We start from the raw sequence: 26,410 nt of genomic DNA, 5'->3' as shown, positions 1-26,410 counted from the left end.
CTGTCACCGGTCACATTTGCCAGCACGGGGCCTAAGATTTCACACATGCTACATCGATCAGTTTAAGTTTGACCAGACAGACCTTGAAGCTTGAAGCTTGAGAGTTGGCATTGAAAGAGTCTTCAACTAAACGTTGGTCTCCAAGATTTTATGAGTTGCATGTAGTTTTTGCCGAAATTGTGTCGGCCGGAGTGCGTTAACTCCGTGTACATGATGCTTTCAGACTTATATAGGCAAACTCCCCAAAGTTTCAACTCTCTAAGAGGTCATGGCCTCCCCAAAACCTAGTAGTCGAGCGCCTCATAAGGCTGCCATGTCGCGAACACCATCATATATCCAACTTGCACCCCGCCGCGCGATGGCGTCCTTTGAGAATCTCGTCGCACTCGCGAACCACCAAGAGCGACTTCGGGAAGCTCGAAGGATTGTCTGGAGGGAGCGCGGAGAGCCTGCTGTCGAGCTTGAAGACCTTTGGGAGTGTATGGAGCATGCGGGGCGTGGAGGATTAAGTGAGTTATTATTTGCATACTCACGGTAGTACACATTCTTCATACTCGACATGTAGGAGCTGCAGCTATCGCTTTTGCTCTCCGTGCAAGCGTGAATCTTGTGTTGGCAACTATAAGAATGGGAAAGGTGCCAAAGTGAGTTAGGGCTGGACCTTTACTCAGATCCCTGGTCGACTGAGTTGTACAGGAACATGAGGCTCTCACTCATTCAACATGCGATCTTTGGAAAGGATTCCTTCAGATTCGCAGCCATGCTTGGTGAGAGAATGGATGTTATAGTATCTTCTGCAAGCTTCTTCTTATGGACTGCACAGGTTCCTTCGTGACTGTTTACAAGGCAACACTCAATGCCCTACCCATCCTTCTTCCTGTCAATGAACGTGCAAGTCCACCCTCACCATTTGAGGACGAGAATGAAGATATCGAAGTCCCACCAACGCCTTTCGAGGTTCCCCTCTCAGACAGACAGCCACGTCTTTCCTTAAGCGCTCAAGCACATCAAGTGTGGGTGCGTAAGAAGACGCGACGATGGTACTCTATGTTTGCTGGTGCTCTAGCCGGTGGCCTCGCTGTTATGTTTGAGAAGCGATCGAGAAGAGTGGTCATCGCACAACAACTCTTCGTTCGGTAATTTACTCTACTTTCATGATAATGCGGCGATCCATTTAACAGCGATGTCTAGAGGTTTACAAGGTTCATATAACGCTTTTACGTCGAAGCACGGTTTCCATCTACCCAATGGAGAAGTGCTCATGTTTTGTCTTTGGTATAGTCTGTGTATTATGGTAGAGGTCTTAGTTCTGACGTGAACAGCTGTACACAAATTGTGTACGCATTATTTGCACGACCAGATACACTCCCACGATCATACACCACATGGTCAGTCGATTAAAATGTTTTGCAGCTTATTTTTGAAGAATTTCTTAGGCTTACAACTGCGTCGGGCGCTCCGCCAAGCGCGATGAAGATGGTCCAAGACATGAACCAGACTGGGATGTTTGACATACAAGACATCAACAAGATCCTCAGCCGCGAGGTGAGTTTTTTATGCTGACTCTCCTCGCTACATTCTCACTTGCTTGACAGGATCTTATCCCCGCAAATCATGCCACTCTTCTTGCCAGAAGGGCACTGGCTACCAATTCGCCTCCTGACTTTGGCCCCCCCTACCCTCCCTGTAGCGCCGTGCACCCCTGGGTAGAATCATGCACACACGTGCCGCTACCGCGCTTTTTCACAGTATTCAAATGGGCCTTCCCAATCTATGGTGCCCTGCATTTTGTCCCGATGATATTGTTCAAGCGGCATGCATTCTTTAAGAACCCATTGCAGAAACTTGGACGTGCAGGATGGGCTACAATACGGAGTTCTGCGTTCTTAGCAACGTTTATTGCTACGTTCCAGAGTATGTATTTCTATCGTGCCTTTGTCCTTGCATGTCATTTTACATACCCTTGTAGCGTGGTTCTGTTTCAAGCATTACCTTCACCGAACGCTCTCCTCCCAAACTTTAATCAAGCTCCCTCAGAAATTCATCGACTTCTTTTTGTCGAAGTATTCCTATGGACTCGGTGGATTGTTTGGTGCGCTTTCACTCCTTGTCGAAGAAAAGCGGAGGCGAGGAGAACTCGCGATGTACGTTCTGCCGAAGGGCATGGAAAGTGCCTGGTTGACGGCAAGAGGCAAGGGCTGGGTATTCCACACCGGTCAGTTTGGGGAGATGATTGTAAGTGTTCAATTTCGTGTTGGATGGACGTGCTCACTGACATGTGCTAGCTTGCTGCGATCGGAATGAGTATGGTTATGGTGAGCGAGAGGTTACTATATTATTCTAACGCAGTCCTGATCTTATTTTTGCGACGTCCAGAGTATCTATCAGGTGACTTTGATTCTGTTCGTGGTAAGAAATGTCCTGAATATCTCATTTTTTGCAGAACGACCCGCATCATCTGTCTGGGCTCGTAAGGCGGATATTGTATCAATTCATCGGACCTAACTGAGTAGGGGCAGCGAGATCGTTTATATCCTCTGGGGATAAATCATTGTCTGGGCTTTTGATCGCCCTCGTTACAATATCGTGTACACTATGGATACGTCGTACCAGGCCCTGGCAGAGCGACACGGATAGCATTAATTGTCGTTATACTGCTTTGAGCTCGCGATGATCAAAATTTCACTGTTTGAAAAGAATGACACATCAAATCGCATTAATGACAACCAAACTTGGGAGATCATGCCAAAGAAATTGAAAGGATTGTACGTGATGGATACAGTCACATGAATAGATAACTCGGCAGTAGTCATGGACTGAAAAATGCTACTGGTTCCTACCAGAGGCAACAATCAAGCACCCGCCCTTGCCCTATGCCTTTTTCGCAAACTCGTCTTCACTCACACAGCATTACTTGCTGAGAAGCATGCACGATTGTGCGAGAATTCTGGTTGATCGGAGACATGAGGTGAGTGAGCGTCCAAGAACGAAATCAGATCGTCCGCAATGATTCGATGCATCGCACTCGTGGGACGGAGCCGATCTACCCATATTGCGCCCCCAGCTTCGCTGGCATCACTGGGATCAAATCCAAATGCGTTTGGGTCATCCAACACGCGCGAAAACGCGTCCCATGACGAAAAGAGGAAGGTGGTGATGTCTGGATGGGTTCTAGTCCAGCTCCGGAGCTCTTTCTCTAATGTCGCGTTCCATGTTTGATATTGTTCCATCACGGTATCAACATCGTCGCGCACTGTGTTTTGAAATGAATATGTAGACAACAGCAGAAGATGCGACACCATACCTGAGGGCGATCGGTGGATTGGAGGGAGGTCAAACAACAGAAAGTTTCGAGCTCCAGAGGCGTATAGTCTCTCTTGGTAACGGAAAAGCCCTTTCAGCGTGTTAAACACGCCATCAATGTCTTCGATGAGGCTGAGGAATTCTCGATCAGTTGATAATCAAGATAGCAGGATGACGACCTCACGCGAGATCATTGATACCAATCCAGGTCACTATCATAGATCAATGCAGATGCCGTCAGAGAGACAAAGTATGCGATTCAAGAGCACTCACTAAAGAGTGTGTCTTGTGGTTCCCATGGTGCTGATGATGGCTTCTTTGCGACATTCGGAAGGAACTGGTATATGATCTGTCTCTCCAGAGAAGAGACAAAGTCATTTCCCCTGGCATAGTCGTACACCAGCTTAGATGGACGCGATTTCACTAGATGTCCGACCCAGTTCGGCTTGCCAGGCTCTGTGTATGTTACCCCAGGATACGTCACTCCCAGGGGGCTCTTGACTGTCGGATTGGGAGAAGATTGGTAGTCCCAGCGAATGCTGCTATAGGAATCGCCACTGAATGGATCACATTAATCTTCGCTTAGTCGATATGCGGGGTGAGGACGTACAATATGATCAAATACTCGATCTTGCTGAACCCATGCCATGTTTTCCCCGCCTGAATGATAGTCGAAGGCATCCGAGTCGTTCAGTTGAACCGAGTCACTGTTAACGTTGTTCAAGAAGACAAGGAACAAATAATTCTCTTACCTGGCTATAAAGTATGGAGGATCCTCGTGTACTCCGCACTTTGGCGGCAGAAGTACTGCTCCACTAGCATGTTCCGACTTGACAGTTGAAGGGCTGGAGGTTCCCCATTCGGGATTCAAATAGAACCCCGGATTCTCCAACCCTAAGGCCTACTTACTCCCGTGGACTTCATGTCCAAGTTTTACTTTTAACCACAACCCAATTGGTGGAATGGAAGGAAAGGAGTCTCCTGAACGCGTAAATTCGCCGATTCCTTCTACATCCAAAACGGCGTCTGGAGTATTCTCTTCTTTCCAGCCATACGCACGATCCAAGTTTAGTCCCTCCAGCCATATCACCATGTTGTTCTGGCACATTAACCTATTGATTGAATTTTGAAGGGGTCCTATCCTTGGTCTGGGGACATTATGTACGCGTTAAAAAGTTTTCTCTTCACATCATCACTATCTGATTTTTTTGGAACGAACAGTTGCAGCTTCAGCCGTAGTTCCGTCCACTGTCGTTCGTCCAAATGTCTACTTTCCCCCATATCTCCACCGGGTCGGCTTCTCCCTGGTCTTTGGTGGAGCCGCGTACGTTCTAGCGGCTGGTGATGCAAGGAATGGCAGCGGTATAGCTACTGGTGAGTTCCAATATCACTCTCTGATTCACATATGATGTACATGCACTGCGACAGCTTGGTCATTGACATACCTCTTCTTGCATCTGCGACGGTCTCTAAGGCCACCATTTTATCCAATCACACTCGCAATGACGACGGGCACAGCTGCATGTGCAGCTTTGTACGGCACAGAATACTTCATGTACCAGACCTAAGTCACGGTTTACCTTAATATTGGTCCTTCTGATCGTCCCTGGGCCGGGTACTCCTACCCCATGACAGGCAAGCATGTCTGTGGAGTTACTAAAATTATAAACATCTACCTCGTGTCGCCAAGAGGCCTGCCCGTGACCGTCAAGAGACAAGACCGACCACTCGGCGTCTTCCCCAACGCCTTCAACCCTTTTCGAATCATCAGGGAAGTACATTGGCAAATAGGAGATGCAATTTAGATGCTCGAGCTTGAGACGGAGAGCTTGAGGGAAACCTGAAATCACCCAATTCTCTGAGGGCGTCAGGGTGATTCGATGCAACGATCGCCCAAAAGATGGATTAATCGTGATTCCTCGGCTCTTGCGAGACAAGCTTTAGATCTTGCCCATCTTGGCTGCAGCTTCGACTTCAGTCTCGCAAAAATAAATCCGGATCATATGTCCTTGCCTGCACCCAGCAGCCATACACATCACTGCATGTGACGATCACAAAAAGTGACGAACTAGAACAAATTGAAATACTTACAAAATCCCATCGGTGCAGAAATATTGAACGTCAAAATGTTCGCCGCCGTAGCACTCTCGAACCAGTGCCGGATGCCCGCAGCTAAACCAACTACCGATGAGCTGTAAGCGTTACCTAGAATATCATATGTTGGATTGCGATGTGGTGAATCGAGCGAATTAGGGAAGTCATTCAATCATCGGCAGCATTCTAGTATTTGATATCGACGTGTATATGCGCTTTATGCCGTGGCGTTCATCACGAGACGCAACATGTTCTTAAGGTCTTTCCTGAAGCCTGAAGTATGTGATGCTTGTGTGTGGCGTATGGTTTGAAGCTGGAATGGTCTTCTGCATACTGGTCTTTCAACACACGTGCACAATCTGTGCTCGAGTACTTTTGACGAGCGTATGTAACCTCGTATGAATCTAGCGGAATCTAAGTAGATAGCTGACAAAAGACATGAGATTTATAGTCAGTATGCTATTGATACAAAGACGAGAAATATTCCAAAGGCTGTAATGAGCATATCTGCTAAATGTTAATAGGACAATGCCTCCAATTCAAAATGAAATGCCCTCGAAACAGTGCTAAAAGCAAAAACATGAGCGTTCGTTTCCATGCTCTCCAGAGGTAACATTAATCGGCCTCGCTGTAGATTGTGGCTGTGAACCGGGGGTCGGTGAAGGAGGAGGAGAGACATGGTCTTCATCAGGGATCCAATCATCATTACGCTTGGGGGGAGCACCCGCTGCAGCGTTGCGCTGTAAGTGAATGTATGAGACCTGGGATATAGTGAAAAATTAACCGAGCACACCTCTTTACCCTGTGCAAGAGGAACATCGACGATAGGCAACCGGGCTGACAAGTGGCGTATGCGAGATTTGAAGGTAGTGGGAACAGCAGTAGAGGACTGAGAGGCAGGCGGTAGTCGTGCGGACCGAGACTGAAAATGTGATGACGATAGTGAACACTCGCATTCTCGCCGGGATCCATATATGAACGCACCTGAGTCGTGGTCTGCCCTGAGGGAGAGTAATTTGGAGGTAAGGGCAACGTAGCAGGGAACTACAAGGTGGGGGTCAAATCGACTGTGAAGGCAACAGATAGAAGAAACATACGTCCAACGGATCGCGAGGTTCGTGGTTCTGAATAGGACGGAGTGCGTCCGCGCGGGAGGAGGAAGGGAGAAGTTTGCGAAGGTAGTGAAGGAAAGCGGGTCGCTGCGGGTCTTTTGTGGGTTTTGGCGGGATGCGGACTGGAACCTTGATGGGATTATGGCGCACAGCGCGGTGTGGATTGCGAGGCGTATTGATCTACAATAACATATTAACGCACGAACGGATAGATATATGCGACTGAATGCATACATTGGGCTCTGCTTTTTGTGCAGGACGTATGCCAGCAAGGATGTTAGGTGGAATGTCGCATATGAAAATCCTGGACTTCATATCACACCAAGTCGTGTAAGCCAGTTGATGTGAGTTGGGTGAGAGGATAATGCAGTGCGGTTCCTGAACGGGGAATGAAGCGAGGAGCTGGCGGGACTCGAAAGTCCAGAGCTTGATGGTGTTGTCTTTGGAAGCGGTAGCGAGAAGAGCACCATCAGATGAAAGTGCTAGACCAGTCACAAGATGGGTATGCCCTTTGAAGGGGGCTCCGACAGTCTTCAGTGTCGACGCGTCGAATTTGTAAATCATCCTTGGAAAGTCGATGACATCTGAGTTCGGGTCGATGAAGGAGAATGCGGCTATGATGTTTCGGTCTTTTGCTGTCCAGAACACTGGTGCATGCGTCCACATCCCTCCGGTATTGATTGATTTCCCTACTCTGGCATCCAGTTTCTGTGTATGGACATCCCAAATGTCAAGGCGCTTCCCAAAATTTGACTTGACTGCCAGCTTCTTGGAGTCTTGCGAGAATCGAACAGCGCCCACTCCATCTTCAGATGCAAATGGACCAGACACGAGTTTGCCAGTACCCAAGCTCCATATCCGTATGGAATCATATGACCCGCTCGCCAGCAGAGTGCTGTCCGCGGAGATGTCGATGCAGTGATGTCCCTTGAGTGTCCTTCCAATATTTTAACAATCCCGGTCTCGACCTCGCACGCTCGGAGCTCCCCAAATTGACGCAAATTATCATTATTTCCACCAGCAGTGACGACCCATCGATCATCCCTTGATACCTCCACCGCATGCACACCCCCCTCACAAACACCCCGCGCCCTCACAATCTCTTTACCCACCTGTAGATCCCATTTCCGAGCAGTCTTGTCCCAAGATCCACTAATCATTTCTTGACCGTCTGGAAAGTAGGAAATGGATGAAACATGGTGTGTGACGCTCGATCCGTATTGCAGGTCGTGTCTCGAAGGTTTATGACCCTGCAACGTCATGACCGGTGGCAGGATCGGTTCGTTTGTTGCTTTGACGGGGTGTGTCGAGCTAGAAGCCATAACTGATCTCTTTAACGGCGAGGTTGACAAGTACTAGCGCGATTACGGGGCGGGGTTCGGGAAGGTTCCTCGTGTGTATTGACTAGCTATGTGAAGTCTGACTTGTTCAAGAGCTCCAGCACTTTCCCTGCTAAGATCCATCGTCAATTCATGATTGATAGGCATACGTACGCCACATCTTATATATATCCTTCCTCGTGTGCATTACACTTTATGTAATTCATCAGACAGTGTATTCATATCGACGTCAATGCCTGATATTTGAATGTTAACTTCCATGGAAACATTGCGTTTGTATCGATACCACTTTGATCACCTTCAGTTTTATTCTTGATGAATGGGCCCTCTTCCAGCAACGTTAACGATTACCGCGAAGCTTTATCGCTGCTAAGACGTGTTGTTCAGTCCAATAAACATCAATACTCCCAAATTGATCTCGGCAATGTCAACGAAAGTGCTCCCGGAGTCCGGACCCTGGCCATCAGAGAACCTGTGAGAAGAAGATATCGTCATATATCGTTATATATCGTAATATATAGGAAAGGTTTTCGTCACATTGGAATATAAAGTGATATAAAGCAATATATGACTATGTAAAAGCACCATAATCAGCATAATCCCCAGCAAGAACTCACCGGTTTACTGATGCCGCCCTTGCTTTGACCGCGGACTTTTATGACTCAATCTATTGTTCTCTGGGTACAAGCATGCATCGTGCATTTAAGCTGTGGACGCTTCCACAGAAGCCACAGTACGCGAACAAATTTAAAGCACGACAGTTCCTCCTCGTCGTTTATTTCAAGCAGATCCCCAACTTGACACAGTACCACATCTTTTCATCACAGTACCCGCGGTTAAAAGACCACATTGCGTAAAATGAACGAAGGAATCCTTCCTCATGGTGCCCACTCATCCAACAACCTAACCCCAGCTCCAAGTCAAGGAGAACTTTTCATGGATGAAACCACACTCGGCAAGCTATCTCGTGCACAACTACAGAAGGTAGCTAAGGTATGTCTCACGTTTCTTGTCCTCAGCACTAGCCACTGACATGACAACAGGCTCGTGGAGTAAAAGCGAACATGAAGAGCGCGGTAATCATTAGAGAGTTAGTCAGACTCAGCAAGGTTGTTCCCCTGCTGTACGTGCCCTACTTCATCTTCGATGCTATAATGGTCCTAACGGTCGTCCAGTCAGGATGAAGAGAGCCAAGAGCCACCGAGGAAGAAATCAAGAACGATGGAGGAGGGGTGTCCAGCTGCCGGTCCTTCAACACGAACCATAGATTTACCTATAGATGCAAGTTGTGAGTGTCGTACCTCACATCGCAGTACAAGAAACCTAACCCTTTACCAGTTGATCCTCCCATTATCAAGGAAGATCCCCCTACACCCATCCTGATTCTGGCGGAAGAAAACAAGACGCCTACAAAAGCAACTGGACACACTGGTGTCATCTCTACCGACAATCTAACGAGAAAATCGCCAAGTCTTTCCCCGTTAGTGGCAAGTCCCAATGAGCACCCAGCTACGGATGATGGCTCCAGTGATTCGGGTGGTTCCTATCTATCCTACGCAAGTCCCAGTCGGCAGCGATCCCCTGTCAGCTCGCGTGCAGGAACACCTCCTCCCGAAGAACCACAACTGCTCAGCCGGGCTGTGGACATCATGAAACAAATTGCGGCCGACGATCAACGCATTCTCGTCCAGGCCGCCGCTCTCCGCCAGAGAGCGGCGGGGCTGAAAGAGCAGGCGAGGAAAGTGCGGGATGTCTTGCGTGTCGAGCAGGGACGTCGTGTGAGATTGGAGGCCTACTTCACGTACTGGAGAGAGATTACACCTGAATGGCCAAAAGATTGGATCTACGAAGAAGGCGAGGAGGATCTGATCCGGACAGAGCGAGTGCTGAGGACTATGACACCACCGTATGTGCCCCGCTGTCCTTGACTGACTTGTATTTCTTACCACTTCGTTGATAGGCTACCGTCAACAGGCCCGACAGGCCCACCTACCTTGTCTTTTGACGGACGAGACGCACCGTGAGTTCTCGTTCGCATTTCGCTTGTCCAACTCAGCTGACGACGACTATCAGGAACTCTCATAGGGAGTTGAGACGCCGTCAACTTCAGCCACGATATATAGGCCATGAGGAGAAGAACGGGGCAGCTGCCCCTCCTGCAGAAGTCGAGCAAGCAGATAAACATGCCAATCACCTGCCTTCCCCGCAGTTTACAACCAAGGGAAGACCGGCAAAACGAAAACAGTGTACTTGAATCGTTGACGATTATGGTACTTTACCCTCAGTCATGGTATATCCTGTTATAATGTGTATCACTCACAAGTCCGTGTAATTTCTTATACCTCGCCAATTAAAATCAATGATGACGCCTGCCTGTCCATTTGTTGTTGTACCCAGGAGGACCAATTGCAACTTGCGTTCCAGTCTAACTCGTGCTATATAACATGTTCAGCGGTCAGAAGGATGGATATCATACCAATGAATTCAGCCACAAGGTCACACCGGTGATGAACCATAGATGATGCTCATAATTGGTCATGGCTGACCCACTCGGTACTTATATATACATTTCTGGAGGCACTATAGAAACAAAGGGAGGACTTGTGACAAAGGCAGTCTCCCGTAGCAATAATGGGATAATGGGAACCAAGAGACAAAGGGAAGACCACCACCCGGGCCGTGAACCGCACATATGTCGGAGTCGTGTAGAGGACTTGCAGGATGATGCAGCGGTCCATAACCGCAAGTGCTCATTACCTCTCATTGCACAATGCAATAACTTGGGACGATCGTTGACACCCATCTCCATTATTAATCTTTTCCAAAAAAAACATGTGTATTGTTCTCCATGCATCCTGACAATATGGGCGCTTGAAACACGCGCCACACGCAGGAAGAAACACGTTAGCTTGCTTATGGCCTTCATCCAGCTTCACCGAGACTTCTTAGCGATGTAGACGCTTTATCCGTCGTCCAAGCCCACGCCAGGCAGACAATGTGATTCTACACAAATTTATCCCCAAGTCAAATCAAACGTCAAGTCAAGGTCGCACTCACCGAAATCCCACTAGCGTGCGGCAGTATTACCTTTCACGAAATCTGCGAGGCGATTCATGATACTGGCTCCTCGTCGGGTCTGATTAGATGGTACGTCTCTTACCTTGACCCTTCCCTCGCGTGTGCCCTTGACATGATGTGATAATTATTTAAGGTACTATGACTCTGAGGAAACGAAGTGAGGGCAAAGGGTGTCACGCTGGTGGAACCAAAAATTGAAGACTCACATGTCCCAAATTTCACCAAATTTCGAGTGCAAAGCGAGATTATATTAAAACGGCACAACTCTCATATGTCATGTAGTATCCTTGGAATCGACTGGCTGGCCGGGCTCAATACTACCACTAGTAGCATTTATCCTTCCGTGAGCCCAAGTACGATAGCAGTACAACTGGATGAGTATCCTGTATCGAGCGTCAAGGTACAATGAAAACTTAGCGACATCTGTTCTTCAAAATGTTGTTTATCTTCATGTGTCTGTTGTGCGCGAAACAGAAGCGATGGCTTTGATTGTGCAACTGTATGGTGATCTGAGACGATCCTTTTGTTTCCTTGATTTCTGAACTAGTAAAAATCCGCTGAAAGGCTGTCCAAAATGCAAGATCAGTCGTGATACTTATAATTGAGACTCGGAAGCAACCACCCCATTGCCTCCAGGAAAATGACGAAGCGAATCGACAAATGAGCTCAAAGTCGTCTAAGGCGAGAGATCTGTGTTATCTCCACACGCGTACAATATATCTGAGGGATTATGTGCGCCTGCCATGCTGATGCTGGTAAGTTGAGCTGTTGATAGTTTGTTGGGAACAAAATACCAGCACATCATCATACCAACACGCCAGCACTTGTGTTAGTTTACTAGGTGCGACCGGTTGGGCAAATCTGCGCAGAAACACGTGTCTCTGTTCAAATAAGCTTTTGGAATGTAAGGACAAGGGAAACACTCACTGTGCATCCTCGCTCATAGCACGACCCATATCTCATGTTCCTTCTGAGTCCTCTTATCCCACACGCGAACGTCCGCGCCGTTTCTCGCCACTGATGAAACACGGCGCATTCACCCTCTGCATTGCGTTTGATCCTTCCGGGAATGCGTGCAGGGAGATGATGGCGAGGCGTATGTGTACGGAAGGGGCGATGTTGTCTGGCGTGGGTTTGGTGCAGACTACGAAAGGCTGGACTATCATCGTGAAGCTAGAGTGAATTTGATTTGGGTCTGTCCTGTGATGGCGCTGGTTGTAGAGTCGCATAAAAGTGAAATGCGTTCGATATTGAGATGGTAATGTCCTTCGTGGGCGAGTTCAATAGTAGGTGGGGATGCGATGGTAATTCCCGCCCATGGGAGAGCGGATGTTTGAACGATTACACGAGAGTTTCCTCTCTCGTCGAGCTGGTTGACCATAGTAAAAGAGGTGAGAATGTGGGTTTCGGTAGCCATGAGACGCCTCGGGTATGTCTCCTGCGCGCAAGTTATGTAAGTCGAATTTGGGGTCATGATGAGACGCGTACAACGTCCAAGTATGTACGATGATAGAGGTTTGTATAAGCTAGACAAAGTCTCAGCGGACGTGAACACTGCACACGAGCAAGATGTTAAATATAAAATGACGGAGGATTCGAGACGGAAAGAAGCCACCGGTGACAACGACAGGTGAGACAGCGTATGGTGCCGAAGCCGACACGATGCGATAAGGAAGTAGAAAAAGGAAAAGAAGACAAAAGAGTCACGGAGGCTGATCCTCCGGGACTGGTACCATGCGTACGTATCCGAGTCGTATCATCCAACAAGGTTGGTAACGGAAAGTGGTACAGGACGCGGGTGCAAGTATCGATACGCTGTTGCGAACGCTCTCCATGACATTAATGGCGTGCATGATACATCCTCCGTCTGCTGCCTTAGAAGTCGTGCCTTTAAACGACAGTATCTGAGCGCCACCAGCATGGAATAAGACGTGGCCCACGCAGTCCGTACTCAAGATCGTTGCACAGGATATCGGGGCCGCTGATGTATGGGATAACCCAGCCACTACTTCTCAATGGTCTCCTTGCAAGGCGGACCACTCGAGCTCACCCCAGAAGCTATCGTTAGAGCTTGCTTGCTCCACTTTACGTCGACTTAGGTGCTTTTGACGAGGGTGGTTTCTAAGAACTCATAAGACTGAGATTCGAGTAGTCCGAGGGGGCGAGGAAGTTTCGTATGGACAGGTCAGCAGATGGAGGCGAACAAGTAGTAAATTCGTAATTCAAATTCAATCGGCAAGCTGCGAGAGTCCTTCAACAACTCGCATTGGTTCAAGTTGCATCAGATACTGCTATGATCTTGATCATGTTTGGTGCGCGAATGCAAACACTTGACAGTATTATTCATTCATTGTGAGCCTTGATTCATCGCCGTGCTTTGGTGTTGCCACAGGTAAGTCCATCACTGAAAACCAAGATCTATGATAAACCCTTATATACACATTATAATCCCAACAATGTCTATAATCGTATAAAATATGGCAGTGCAGAAGCCATAGTCTTGTATAGAAATATATTGTTATCCCTTGCGACCAATCTTTATCATGATTACCTGTGCCCGGCATTAGTTGAATGAATTTGGCTGTGTAAAAACTCAAACAGATTGATAAACATGCTAAATTCTGAAAACAAGATATATATGTGTAGAACGCTATCCCCTATGACCAATAATTATCAAAATGGGTTTCATTTGGCATTGGCTGCATGAATCATGTTGTGACAATACTAAAACTGTACTGAAGTGATGATGCATGTTCGAAAAAGTGTCTCTCATTTAGCATTTCTAGCACAGCGGCTCTCCTGTCCAATAAGTAAAAGAGATAGAAATTCTTGCCATCTGTACCATCATATGGACAATTGCTTCATTGGCATCATGGTATTGCAGGTTTTATACTTGATTGGCCAGGAAGTCACATTGGGTTGTATAGGATTATACAGAGACACTCGGTACAATACATGTAGTTTATCAATGCCTCGCCAATTCTCTACCCTAATCTCATCATCAACACCGTCTGCAGGAACAATAACATGGGTTGAACCACAACATATATCGTTAGTGCCTTGAAGTCCAATGAAAGCAAGGTGTCGCGGCAACTTGACACTATTGTTTCCTTATGCAGGGATTTGCACTGCTCAAGTGGTTGACTGAGTTTGGCGGTGCCGGTGTACAATCAAGCTCGGCGGTGCCAGTATAGGATCGAGTTTGGCGGTATATAATCGAACTCGTGGTACCATAGGATGTAACAGGATCGAGTTCAGCCATAGAATCGAGTTTTTGGCCATGGAATCGCAGGGATCAAATCCAGATATGAGATTGAGTTCAGCCATATCATCAAAGACCAGTCATCCTTAGACAGAAACATAGACCACGACATGACATATCCTGTTACCAGACCCTGTAGTACAGTGCGACTTTCTGGATGGCATCCTGTCGAGAAACTTGCAGGAAGTAGCGTTAATGAGTGATTGAAGGCAGAGTAGGTGATAGTGGGGATTGAAAATAAAGTCTGAGTCAGATCCTTACTTATCAATGACCGGAAGATATGCTCGGCCAGTGGTGACTGAGGTCTTGACCCTTCCCAAGGGAGTTGTACATCGTTCGTTTTGAGATCCGGTGGTCAAACTATTTCAGAATAGGAAAAGAGAAGGAGCAGGGTCGGAGCCGGGTAAGGTTGCGAGCTTCGGTTGCAGACAGCTAAAACCAACAGAGATCCGACTCGGATATCAACGGCAGTTTCGAGCATCGGTCGAGGATGAATGGCTAATGTTGACTATGAAGAAAGGCCAAAATGCAGAATGGGTTTCAAGTAGGATTAAGGGATCATCCAGACCACCATTCACTACTGCCCGATCCCAACAACCGCCAGTGCTTAGCGCACATGCCCAGCGCATGTCAGCAAATGCTGACGTGGCTTGAACATATGCGAACCACACCGGAAGGCACCAGAATGAGAGGAGTGGAGGAGGGCGAGAAGGAGATGAGGGAGAGGTAAGTTTATGTCTTGGGTGCCTATGGAAATGAGGTAGTTAGCAGCATAAAAATGCACAATACATATCACACGCACCTCTGCAGCTTAGAGAAAGGTACCCACAATCCCTCGGCCGCGTTCAACACCATCAATCTCCAGTAAAATGTCACAGCTCATTCCAAGCACCACATCCCTTCGAGCTTTTGACAGACCGGCAGTGCCTGTTCGAGAAATCGGCTCAATGTCGAGTAAGACATGTTAGGACCTCATAAGTGAAGAAGGATGGCACTGACCGCGTCTTGAGATGAATTGTTGAATCAGAAAATACGACAATGACGAGCAAATGTAGCGAAGCCATGGAGGACGAGTGCGACTCACAGTGGTGTGTGTGAGTTTTGTGTGTCTAGAATTTTTGGATAGATCCAGCGCCATATACGTTGAGCGTATGCCTACAGCATCGATGTCTTCCTATCATTCTGCACTGCTATATAGTATTAAGCAATTATCACGCATGAATGCAAAAACTATACCACCGGCTTAGAATTTGACATACTGTTAGAATAATATGTCGAACACGACAAACAAGCTCATGGATCAGGAAAATGATGCTTGATAAGTAGGCCAATACATGGGTATATAAGGACAACACAGATTTCGCCAACCTTATAAGGTAAATATTGTCATACCGGGTTATCCGGTTTTCAGTGATGTCGGCGCCCGCCCGCCGATGTCACTGATCTGCGTCAACACTGGATGGACCTATACTAGAATCCCGGAGTCAAGACAGCGACTGCAACAGCCGAGCTTCTCGAACGACAGAATATCAACATCAAAACCCACGGGAAACACCTAACAATATCTGTACATTTGAAGCGCTCAGAGAACCACAAAAAGGGCGGATATACGGTACAGCAACATTCTTATGGAAAGTCTTCTAGGTCATCATTGGTGATTGCATCATCCAGGCTGAATATTTTCATGCGAAGATAGAGGACGCGATGGTTACCGTGCGCTTCATCGCGTGAAGATGTGGTGCTATCTGCATGTTGCGACATCTGACTGTTTTGGATTTGTATCTTTGGCACTCTGTGAAGGTGGAATAAGTATTCTAAAGCGACGGTGTGTCTGTACGATGGCTATGCATGTGCAAGCATCCGACTACGATGCGACTTTCGTAGCCTGCCCATGAACTTGCTGAGCATGATGAAGGTCAGACAATGGTGTTCTTGGTTTATCTGATGGATCTCGCTTTCAGCTCGCGACCTTTACCGGCTCCTGCTGAAGTCGGCACTGCAAACATCACTGAAATACAATGGCCACTGACCGAGGCTGTACAATCAGAAATCGGGCTTTGTTACCTGTTGCAGGCTTCTCGTCTCCCATGTGCGATTTCTCTTTCGACCGAGTATGTACGGCGTCTTACATTTAACAGGTATCAATCACACAGCATGAGCCATGATGTATCTGCCAGTGCAATGCATCACTGTCGCATCAAGTGCACCATCGAATCCACCGAATAAAGTGCGCTGTTGTTGTTTTCTGACTTTTGCTATACTACAGAATGCGACCTTGTTACAGAAAGAAATCAGGGGAGCCTACAGCAAGTCTCGAGCTTGGCCAGCGGAGGTAAGAGAACACAGATGCTCATTGCGATCACATCATCGTTAGATCGATGGCCACATGGTTTCATACTGGAAAATGGCATTGGAAATAAGTTTGCGATATCACTAACCACAGAAATTTTTCTGGTGTCCGAGTAGTCGCGTGCGCAATACCGGTTTGTAAATCAAATTCTACTTTGATCATCTAGGGCTTATTTTTGTCTGATTTCGAACCGTTTCACTTGATCAAGGGTCTGGAGGCAGGATCAAATATACATCTCCATCATACTGATTTTGGAGATAGAGATGCTGAACGGTGGTATATCTAACACGAACGCTGTCGTTATACACTAACCTTCCCCACTCGCTCATACCAATCCCTCGAACATGACATACATCTCAAACGATCCCAGTTACTGGCCATATATCAGTGAAACTATTTTTATAAATTATTGGATAGGTTCGTCGCATTAAGATGTCTAGATCCAACGTTGACTTGCGTTTTTGCAGTTGCTGCTGGCATCGTGGTGGCATATGATTGGGGTGAGCAGGACAGTGTTCGAAAGTCGCTGATATTCTCATGGTATTTCCAGTCCTAACACTTGGACAAGAGGTACGTCGATGATGTTATCGGAGCAGCCATCTCACTGAGAATGGTATCTTAGGTTGAACTCATCTGGGTGAGTGACAAGAGTCCCGTATCAGAAGAAAACAAGAGCATGCACTGAATTCATGACAGAGACAACGTTGGTCTCCTATGACCGTGCTGTATTTGATTGTTCGTACTCATGTTGTGCTTTCGTGTGGTGGGCAACTTGTGCTGACTTCAAAATATTCTAGATACGCTATATTGGAATACCATATTCTGTGTATGTGTCAAGATCAACAACTTTGCACGGTGCTAATAACTCATCTCTGACAACTAGTGCCAGTGTTCTGGGTATGTCTCATAAGCGCTGTATTTCATTTTTCTGACCGGCGAGACACAGAAACTACTCCATCGGTATCGCTGACAGACGCAGTAAGTATCCTGCAACCATCTCATTGCCATCTAATCAATACACTCATATGTAGGGGTGAGTGAGATTCCAAGCATTGAACTTGGCTCAACATAATGACTCAATAGGTGTAAGTCGGAATTTTTGATACTAATGCGAGGGTGTTCACTAATTGGGAGTCTTTAGGCACTACGGCGTTCTACGTAGTAAATGTGACAAATGTGGCCTTGACTGCCACGTTGGGCGGTAAGTGACCCAGGTGCAATACCTCTGTGATATGGACCTGACTGACATGATGCAAGTCGTCATGATTGCTCGGTTGTACGCTATGTATCAAGGGTCTAGAGCGATGCTTATGTTCCTTGTTATTATCTTCCTGGCTGTAAACATCGCCTGCGGAGTAATCGTGGCAATGGCACTGAACGTTGATGTAGCAGGTAAGCTTTACTTGTTAACTTGAAGAACACGGTTTATTGGACAAACACCAGAGGAGACGATACTCTCTGGTATACATATGTGCGGCCTTGACTATGAAGGGGACGAGCAGCTTCTCGCTTCGATCATTTGGATACTCACCACTGTTTGGGAGGTCCTCACATTATGTCTTTCAGTTTGGATTGCTGTGAAACACTTCCGTGAGCTGCGACGACTCGGCCCATCGACAGGATCGACCATCGGGGACTGTTTCAGAGTGCTGATACAATCTCACGTTCTTTATTTTGCAAGGTGAGCTTGTAATGTGAATGCGGTTATATTTTTCTGCTCAAGTTTCGCACATGTTAGCTTTGTTGGTGTCTCTTGCCTCGCGCTTGTCGATCTCTCTCCAGAAATCTTGGTGCGCTGACCTGTCACCAACATCTGCGGGTAACCACTGCTCATCATTTCTGTAGACTTCGAGTTCAATTGGAGCTCTAATACTCTTTGGTGCTGAACAAATTTTATCGGTCGTGCAGATGTTTGTGCTGGGACCACGCCTCATCCTTAGTGTTCGAGAATACAACGCGAAACTCGTGGCATCCTCCGACGCAGAAACTAGCATGAATTCTATTGTTTTCCAAGAGCATGTACATGTATCAACTAGCAGTACCGTGTAGGGAAATGCTTGCCGAGTGGTCTGCAGGGAGGATAAATTTGGTGGAGGATCCGTCGTGGTATTTATTCAACATATTGTGTTTCGAAATGTATTTGAAAGGTCTGGGCAAAGCTATTTATTGTTGTGTCACTACTGGAACGAAGCACCCACGCTTGAGCTATGTGGCAAGGTGAAATTGTCCGGAACGACTAGCAACCAAACTGGTCCTTGATAACTGATGAACAAGAATCAGTCTGGACAGCTGATTCTGCGTGTTGGTGTTCCACTGTCTGGATATATATATACTGCGAATTGTGAAGCCAGATAGCTGATAACCCGGCGGTGCTCAGCTCTAAGATGTGATTTCCTCCATGCGATGGACCACGGAGAATGAAATGAATGGATCACGTAGTAGACTCGCGGCTCGACTGTACGTCTCTCTCGCGAATGAGCCTGACAAGGATATGGGGTCTGCTGAGTGATGAGTGGAGAATAAGGAAATCGGAGGCGTACCTATCAAACTACTGACGAGGCATCGACTGCGATATTCTATCGGAACCCTCGCTAAGCACGACCATCAGAATAAAGCACCGAACGAGATACAGGCGTGGATCACAGTCTTAGGGCAAGCAAATGATCACTTGAAAGAAGTATCTGATAGAATGTGGGAACGGGGAAATTCGAAGATATTCTGCAGGAACGTTGAAGGGTACCGTGATGTCTCGTACGTGAGCTGTTGCGACGACTAATAGAGAAAACGACTTATGGGTGCTGGTGACCGGTGATATTTTATATATCGCATGAATCAACGCAGGATGAGAATAAAGTTCCGGAGAGCGGCCATCCCAAGTACTGTCGATGGAGATGCGAGAGTATGTCACGAATGTGTGTGGCAAGAACACCATACGTAGTGAGTGGTGAGAAGAGAAGAAATTCGGGGCTTCAAGGCAGAAGGCACAAGCGCACCTGCAAAAGTATCAGTGAGACGCTGATCATGAAATTTTAGGACCCTGGTATACATACTTTGATCAGAGTTACACCGGTCACAATCATGTGTCAGATGTGCATTAGGACTCTTGCAACGATCTGTTTCAATCCTGCCAAATAGCATGACTGTCATGGTAACGCACCGAGCGAGATGCATACATACAATACACCCGCTGATATTAATCAGAGTCACCCTAGTACGAAGAGATAACCATCAGACAGTATTCAATTCACTTCGAGAGGTCGTTATCTGCTCGCCCAGGTAGTACATAAGCGGCATGTCTGGATCTGAGCTTGACAGTTGATAGGCTACGTTCCACACTTGCGAAAATTACCGTCTGTCAGCTATTTGAACACAAAGACTGACAGCAGAAGATGAGCGCACGATCTATGGAAGCTCGAATGGCTTGCGACGCAATGGCTCTGTCGCATCTACTGTGTCATTATCCGTCTGAGCCGTTCGGGTGGGGCGCGATGCGACTATTCCATGGACCAAGGAAAGTAGAAGTAGCGTGTCCGAGCTCAGACGACTGATCATCCGAGAATTTGACACATTTATGAATGCCCTGGATTACCATATATCTGAGCACGAAGCAAGAAGAACAAAAAGAACCAAGAACTGGCAGTGATTGCAGAATCGTGCGTTGGGCATATACGGCCTGTCGAACTCTTACTAGTAGCATGTCCGTTAGTGTAGATTGTCGAATGAGGCTATGATATACGTACATCAATACAATTCGTGGTGAAGTTGGAGTAGCGTGTCGAAGCCCAGGCAGCTGATAAAGAAGATATCACGAAGGCAACTGATCATTTGAATGAGCCAAAATAATCCATAAAAGCCAGATGGCCGATGACACCATGACATTGAAGAGGTTACCACAGCATGGCCTCATCAGTCACCTGGACGAACAGACATAGAGTGAAGGGCTGGAAAAGGAAAAGGGAAAGTAGTAGCGTGTCCGTGACAAGGTAGTTGATAGAAGAAGAAAAAACACACTATAATGTATCCGAGCTCAAAAAAGAGTGGCCTCCAGAAGGGTAGTGGTAGAATGTTCCTGGGCGCGAGGAAGAATGTCTCTGGAGGATCTGTCACAGGAGTAACACTTCAGTCTCGTATACATACTTGAGTGCTATGTAGGCAGACCAAATACCATAGTTGTTCATTCTAGCTTCGATGGCATAGTGCCTGTCCGTCGAGCTTCACGCGCAGGTCTATTCTCAATATCTCATCTTCCATGAGCGATGCGAGTGAGGCATTGAACAAGAGCGTGTGAGTTTTGGAACAGCATTGCTTGCAGAAAGTACTGTAAGTACAATTCTATTACAGCAGTTGCTTGGTTTGGTTCATTTTTTGACTCCGCAGACGCCGAAGGTAGCGCCCTGTAGCGCCGCAAGTTGGCCACAAGCTTTGATTAAAGTTTAGATAAGCTTCAATGCTGGCCGCGAACATATGGAGACCCGCCTCTTCATGGGAAACACCTAACCATATCTATGCATTTGAAACGCTCGGAGCACCACAAAAAGGGCGGACATGCGGTGCAGCAACATTTTTATGGCAAGTCTTCTAGGTTATGGCGATTGCATCATCCAGCTGCAGTGCAGGCTGAGGCTTTCCACACGATGATGGAATGGTTACCGTCACATCGGGGTGAACAATATTTAAAAGAGGTTTATATGTTGTACAAAATGTGAAAACAATATTTGATATTTAAACTAACATAAAGATGGGTGCACAACTTCAAATTTTGGTGGTGTTTTGTGTGTCATCCAAAATATCAAATATTCACAACCATATTCCCACAGACAATATGTCAACAAATATAATACTAGGGGTCGGCGTTGCCGACGTGGACCTTGCTCACATTCCGTCTTTTTCTAGCTCTATCGTGCTCGTTTAGTCTGGCTTCGTCCCAGGATTTCTTCTGACATCACTATATAGCTACTACTGCATTGTTTCTTTCAGTGTACTGCACTATGGTACCTTGTTTTCTGTCAGACTGTCTGTCCTCAAGAAACACTTTTTCGTTTCCTCCGCGAGTCGCTCAATCCTGTTATCTTCTATCCGAAGGTCTTCGTTTGGATGTTAAAGGAATAGATCATTGTCGAAGTCTCTGAGAAGACGTATGCATTCTCAGCCATGACTTCTGGATAGTGCGACGTATGCATTGAAGGGAGATAGGCGAAAACATGTCGTTCTTCCAATGTCCACTAAAACGTGATCAATTGTCTGTCCTTGTGCTTTAAAGTCGGTAAATGTGTAAGCTGGTGTTACAGGGAGTTGACGCCGCGTGATTCTTGTAGAAGGACCTGTGCCCATGGAAAATTTAATTTCGCAAGGTAACACTGGTATGTGCTGAGGCAGAAGTCCGTGCAATGGCGGTAAATCGCAGAAGTCGAGGTGAATGATAACAAATGCAGGGGGATAACGCAAGAATGCTCTCTTTGCTTCCACAGCGTTGCTCCCAATCTTTGGCTCTCTGGGATCCAGAACGATATCAGTAATTCTCAGTCTATACTCACTGAAAATGAAAGCACATTGATTGTCTGAGGTACTTAGCAGTTCAAATACGCTAGGTTGCATGGTGTTTCGATAGATAGATAGTAAATACGATGTTTAGGGGCGCGGCATAAAATTATAGGATTAATTTTTATTTATTCATCACATTATTACCAACATATTAACAAAAAAGGGAGTTGTCCGAAAACGACGAATATTGGAAGGGAAGCGCGCTAGCTTCACCCTGTGGGCGGAGCTCTGGGCGCGAGGGAGTTGCACGGTCTAAGTTATTACTTTGTTATTCAGAAAACGACAAGTATTGGAAGGAAATCGGAGGTAGGTGATAAGTTCGCATCATCGTATCACGTTGTATGGCATCACTGTATTTACTATTATTTGGAAATCACATAAAATGATCCATGTGAACCTGACCTTGCTTCGCAAGGTAAAATATAATCAGATTTTCCATGTCTGCTTCAATTTAAAGTTTGATTCTTACATAAAACTTTGGAGAAAACTTGAAGTTTTACAGATGACATGACATTAAAAATAAAACTTTGGAGAAAACTTGAAGTTTTGCCAAAGCTTGACATTTAAATCGAGTTTTAATGTCATGTCATCTGTAAAACTTCAAGTTTTCTCCAAAGTTTTACATGGAAATTGAACTTTAAGTTGAAGCAGACATGAAAAATCTGACTATATTTCTTATGTTTATTGACATATTGTCTGTGGGAATATGGTTGTGAATATTTGATATTTTGGATTACACACAAAACACCACCAAAATTTGAAGTCGTGCACCCATCTTTATGTTAGTTTAAATATTAAATATTGTCTTCACATTTTGTACAACATATAAACCTCTTTTAAATATTGTTCACCCCGATGTGCGTGTGCTTCATCGTGTGAACATGCGATCCTATCTGCATGTTGCGACATGTGACTACTTCGAACTTGTAAATATTGTTCGTACCTCGTGAAGGTAGAACCAGGATTCTGAAGCAACGGTGTATTTGTACAATGGCTGTGCATGTACAAGCATCAGACTACCATGCGACTTTCGTAGCCTGCCCATGAAACTGCTGAGCATGATGAAGGTACGGCGTTCTTTGCTCCTCCGATAGACCTCGCTTTTAGCTCGCAACATTTACCGGTTTCTACTCAAGTCGGCACTACAAAACATCCATGAAATACAATGGCCACTGACCTCGGAGGCTATACAATCAGAAATCGGGCTTTTGTGCCTGTTACAGGCTTCTCGTCTCCCATGTGCGATTTCTCTTTCGACCTAGTATGTATGGCGTCTCACATTTAACCACACAGCATGAGCCACGATGTGTCCGCCAGTGCAATGAATCGCCGTCGCATCAAGTGCGCGATCGGATCCACCGAATAGAGTACGCCAGCTGTTGTGTTTGTTCTCTGACTTTTGCCATGCTACAGAATGCGACCTTGTTATGGGAAGAAATCAGCTGACAACAAGTCTCGAGCTTGGCCAGCGAAGCTAAGAGAACACAGATGCTCATCATGATTGCGATCACATCATGGTTAGATCGATGGCCACATGGTTTCATACTGGAAAATGGCATTGGAGATATCACTAACCACTGGAATTTCTCCGGTGTCCGAGTGTCACATGCGCAATACTGGTTTATTCCACTTTGAGTATCTAGGGCTTATTTTTGTTTGATTTCGAACCGTTTCACTTGATCAAGGATCTTGAGGCAGGATCAAATATACATCTCCATTATACTGATGTTGGAGATAGAAGCGCTGAACGGTGGTATATCTAGCACGAACGCTGTCGTTATACACTAACATTCCCCACTCGCTCATACCCATCCCTCAAACATGACCTACGTCTCAAATGATCCCAGTTACTGGCCGTTTATCAGTGGGACAATTGTTATAAACTATTACGCAGGTTTGTCGCATCAAGGTGTCTGGATCTAACATTGACTTGCGGTTTTGCAGTTGCTGCTGGCATCGTGGTGGCATATGATTGGGGTGAGCAGGACAGTGTCAGAAAATCGCTGATGTTCTCATTGATATTTCCAGTCTTAACACTCGGACAAGAGGTACGTCGATGTTATCGCCGCAGCAGCCATCTCACTGAGAATGGTTCCTTAGATTGAACTCATCTGGGTGAGTGACAAGAGTCTCTTATCAGAAGAAAACAAGAGCATGCACTGAATTCATGACAGAGACAACGTTGGTCTCTCATGACCGTGGTGTATTTGATTGTTCGTACTCATGTTGTGCTTTCGTGTGGTGGGCAACTTGTGCTGACTTCAAAATATTCTAGATACGCTATATTGGAATACCATATTCTGTGTATGTGTCAAGATCAACAACTTTGCACTGTGCTAATAGCTCATCTCTGACAACTAGTGCCAAACTTCTGCGTATGTCTCATATGCGCTGTATTTTATTTTCCTGACCGGCGAGACACAGAAACTATGCCACCGGTATCGCTGACAGATGCAGTAAGTATTCTGCAACCATCTCATTGCCATCAAATCAATACGCTCATATGTAGGGGTGAGTGAGATTCCAACCATTGAACTTGACTCAACATAATGACTCAATAGGTGTAAGTCGCAATCTTTGGTACTAATGCGAGGGTGTTCACTAATTGGGAGTCTTTAGGCGCTATAACGTACTACGTAGGGAATGCGATAAATGTGGCCTTGGCTGCCATGTTGGGCGGTAAGTGACCCAGGTGCAATACCTCTGTGATATGGACCTGACTGACACATGATGCAAGTCATCATGATTGCTCGGTTGCATGCCATGTATCAAGGGTCTAGAGCAATGCTTATGTTCCTTGTTATCATCTTCCTGGCTGTAAACATCGCCTATGGAGTAATCGCGGCAATAGCACTCAACGATACTGTAGCAGGTAAGCTTTACTTGTCGACTTGAAGAACACGGCTCATTGGACAAACACCAGAGGAGTTGATACTCTCTGGTATACATGTATGCGGCTATGAATATGGAGGGGACGAGAAGCTTCTGGCTTCGATCACTTGGATACTCAACACTGTTTGGGAGGTCCTCGCACTGTGCCTTTCATTGTGGGTTGCTGTGAAACACTTCCGTGAGCTGCGACGACTCGGCCCATCGACAGGATCGGCCATCGGGGACTGTTTCAGAGTGCTGGTACAATCTCACGTTCTTTATTTTGCAAGGTGAGCTTGTAATGTGAACGCGGTTATATTTTTCTGCTCAAGTTCTGCACATATTAGCTTTGTTGGTGTCTCTTGCCTCGAGCTTGTTGATCTCTCTCCAGAAATCATAGTGCGTTGACCTGTCGCCAACATCTGCGTGTAACCACTGCTCACCATTTCTGTAGAATTCGAGTTCAATTGGAGCTCAGATACTCTTTGGTACTAATCAAATTTTATTGGTCGTGCAGATGTTTGTGCTGGGACCACGCCTTATTCTTAGCGTTCGAGAATACCACGCCAAACTCGTGGCACACTCCGACGCAGAAACTAGCATGAATTCTATTGTTTTCCAGGAGCATGTACATGTGTCAACTAGCAGTACTGTGTAGGGAAATGCTTGCCGAGTGGTCTGCAGGGAGGAGAAATTTGGTGGAAAATCCGTTGTGGTATTTATTTCACATATGTTGTTTCGAAGTATATTTGAAAGGTCTAGGCAAAGCTATTTATTCTTGTGTCACTACTGGAACGAAGTACCCGCGCTTGAACTACGTGGTAAGGTGAAATTGTCCGGAACGACTAGCAACCAAACTGGTCCTTGATGACTGATGAACAAGAATCAGTAAAAGTGCCTGGACAGTTGATTCTACGCGTTGGTGTTTCACTGTCTGGACATATAGATACTGCGAATCGTGAAGTCAGATAGCTGATAAACCCGGCGGTGCTCAGCGCTAAGATGCGATTTCCTCCATGCGATGGGCCACGGAGAATGAAATGAATGGATCACGTAGACTCGTGGCTCGACTGTACGTCTCTCTCGCGAATGAGCCTGACAAGGGTATGGGGTCTGCTGAGTGATGAGTGGAGAATAAGTACGTATCCGGGTCGTATCGTTCAACAAGGTTGGTAACGGAAAGCGGTACAGGATGCGGGTGCAAGTATCCACCGCCAAATTCGAAGTTCAAGTCAAATGATCGCTCATGCGAAGCAAGCGCTTCCCAGCAGATAGCTGCGATATTCCCATTCCAATCACATCTCCAGGAGTCACCATGGATAGTTCCAACAAGGGACCCTAAGAAGAGAAATGAGTGGAGAGCAGTTTACTATCGAAAAATGGTTCAGTGTACATGAATTCAATAGTTGGGGCAACTAACTGTGGACATGACATGCTGTTGCGAGCGCTCTCCATTACA

The 26,410-nt window shown here is 46.4% G+C and overlaps 7 protein-coding genes across 7 annotated transcripts; 3 read left to right on the top strand and 4 right to left on the bottom strand.

Annotated features, from left to right (window-relative positions):
* Window positions 1–233: 233 nt before the first annotated feature.
* Window positions 234–2,509, top strand: F5891DRAFT_1279960 (uncharacterized protein; the record flags this gene model as incomplete). Its single annotated transcript, XM_041370380.1, has 12 exons — window positions 234–509; window positions 566–644; window positions 697–767; window positions 824–1,136; window positions 1,192–1,275; window positions 1,323–1,388; window positions 1,437–1,545; window positions 1,596–1,914; window positions 1,970–2,235; window positions 2,286–2,315; window positions 2,377–2,388; window positions 2,444–2,509. Exons 1-12 carry the CDS (start codon window positions 269–271, stop codon window positions 2,507–2,509), a joined length of 1,656 nt encoding a protein of 551 aa, XP_041223332.1. The 5' UTR covers window positions 234–268.
* Window positions 2,510–2,592: 83 nt separating this feature from the next.
* F5891DRAFT_516441 (uncharacterized protein) lies at window positions 2,593–4,166 on the bottom strand. Its single transcript, XM_041372118.1, has 5 exons — window positions 3,914–4,166; window positions 3,577–3,860; window positions 3,488–3,515; window positions 3,305–3,435; window positions 2,593–3,253 (listed from the first exon to the last, which is right to left on the bottom strand). The coding sequence occupies exons 1-5, from the start codon at window positions 3,982–3,984 to the stop codon at window positions 2,901–2,903; spliced, it is 867 nt and encodes a 288-aa protein (XP_041223331.1). The 5' UTR covers window positions 3,985–4,166; the 3' UTR covers window positions 2,593–2,900.
* Window positions 4,167–4,265: 99 nt separating this feature from the next.
* Window positions 4,266–4,871, top strand: F5891DRAFT_1129844 (uncharacterized protein; the record flags this gene model as incomplete). Its single annotated transcript, XM_041364449.1, has 4 exons — window positions 4,266–4,369; window positions 4,436–4,464; window positions 4,525–4,677; window positions 4,732–4,871. 4 exons carry the CDS (start codon window positions 4,266–4,268, stop codon window positions 4,869–4,871), a joined length of 426 nt encoding a protein of 141 aa, XP_041223330.1.
* Window positions 4,872–8,492: 3,621 nt separating this feature from the next.
* F5891DRAFT_516415 (uncharacterized protein) lies at window positions 8,493–10,086 on the top strand. The gene is made up of 5 exons (XM_041372117.1): window positions 8,493–8,842; window positions 8,893–8,972; window positions 9,025–9,137; window positions 9,188–9,755; window positions 9,810–10,086. The coding sequence occupies exons 1-5, from the start codon at window positions 8,708–8,710 to the stop codon at window positions 9,871–9,873; spliced, it is 960 nt and encodes a 319-aa protein (XP_041223329.1). The 5' UTR covers window positions 8,493–8,707; the 3' UTR covers window positions 9,874–10,086.
* A 131-nt stretch (window positions 10,087–10,217) lies between these two features.
* F5891DRAFT_1047357 (uncharacterized protein) lies at window positions 10,218–11,082 on the bottom strand (the record flags this gene model as incomplete). Its single annotated transcript, XM_041362351.1, has 1 exon — window positions 10,218–11,082. A coding segment is annotated over exon 1 (346 nt), but the record flags the coding sequence as incomplete, so codon positions are not given.
* A 3,568-nt stretch (window positions 11,083–14,650) lies between these two features.
* On the bottom strand, window positions 14,651–15,044 carry F5891DRAFT_1191678 (uncharacterized protein; the record flags this gene model as incomplete). The annotated part of the gene is made up of 2 exons (XM_041367483.1): window positions 14,651–14,936; window positions 14,992–15,044. 2 exons carry the CDS (start codon window positions 15,042–15,044, stop codon window positions 14,651–14,653), a joined length of 339 nt encoding a protein of 112 aa, XP_041223327.1.
* A 6,334-nt stretch (window positions 15,045–21,378) lies between these two features.
* On the bottom strand, window positions 21,379–22,186 carry F5891DRAFT_1047334 (uncharacterized protein). The gene is made up of 3 exons (XM_041362350.1): window positions 22,089–22,186; window positions 21,696–22,030; window positions 21,379–21,623 (listed from the first exon to the last, which is right to left on the bottom strand). Exons 2-3 carry the CDS (start codon window positions 21,868–21,870, stop codon window positions 21,526–21,528), a joined length of 273 nt encoding a protein of 90 aa, XP_041223326.1. The 5' UTR covers window positions 21,871–22,030; window positions 22,089–22,186; the 3' UTR covers window positions 21,379–21,525.
* Window positions 22,187–26,410: the final 4,224 nt, after the last annotated feature.

This window comes from Suillus fuscotomentosus (assembly GCF_016647785.1).
Source record: "Suillus fuscotomentosus strain FC203 chromosome Unknown F5891scaffold_44, whole genome shotgun sequence".
NCBI classification, from domain to species: domain Eukaryota; kingdom Fungi; phylum Basidiomycota; class Agaricomycetes; order Boletales; family Suillaceae; genus Suillus; species Suillus fuscotomentosus.
This window is presented reverse-complemented; position numbering and strand designations above follow the sequence as displayed.

Excerpts from the sequence above, each read along its gene's own strand:
- F5891DRAFT_516441 (XM_041372118.1), bottom strand. The coding sequence starts at position 3,984 with ATGCCTTCGACTATCATTCAGGCGGGGAAAACATGGCATGGGTTCAGC. Across the intron at positions 3,516-3,576 it reads ACCACAAGACACACTCTTTA|TGACCTGGATTGGTATCAAT; the intron begins GTGAGTGCTCTT and ends GATCTATGATAG. Across the intron at positions 3,436-3,487 it reads ATTGGTATCAATGATCTCGC|CCTCATCGAAGACATTGATG; the intron begins GTGAGGTCGTCA and ends AGAATTCCTCAG.
- F5891DRAFT_516415 (XM_041372117.1), top strand. The coding sequence starts at position 8,708 with ATGAACGAAGGAATCCTTCCTCATGGTGCCCACTCATCCAACAACCTA. Across the intron at positions 8,843-8,892 it reads AACTACAGAAGGTAGCTAAG|GCTCGTGGAGTAAAAGCGAA; the intron begins GTATGTCTCACG and ends ACATGACAACAG. Across the intron at positions 8,973-9,024 it reads AGCAAGGTTGTTCCCCTGCT|TCAGGATGAAGAGAGCCAAG; the intron begins GTACGTGCCCTA and ends ACGGTCGTCCAG.
- F5891DRAFT_1047334 (XM_041362350.1), bottom strand. The coding sequence starts at position 21,870 with ATGGGCACAGGTCCTTCTACAAGAATCACGCGGCGTCAACTCCCTGTA. Across the intron at positions 21,624-21,695 it reads ATACGTCGCACTATCCAGAA|ACCTTCGGATAGAAGATAAC; the intron begins GTCATGGCTGAG and ends ATCCAAACGAAG.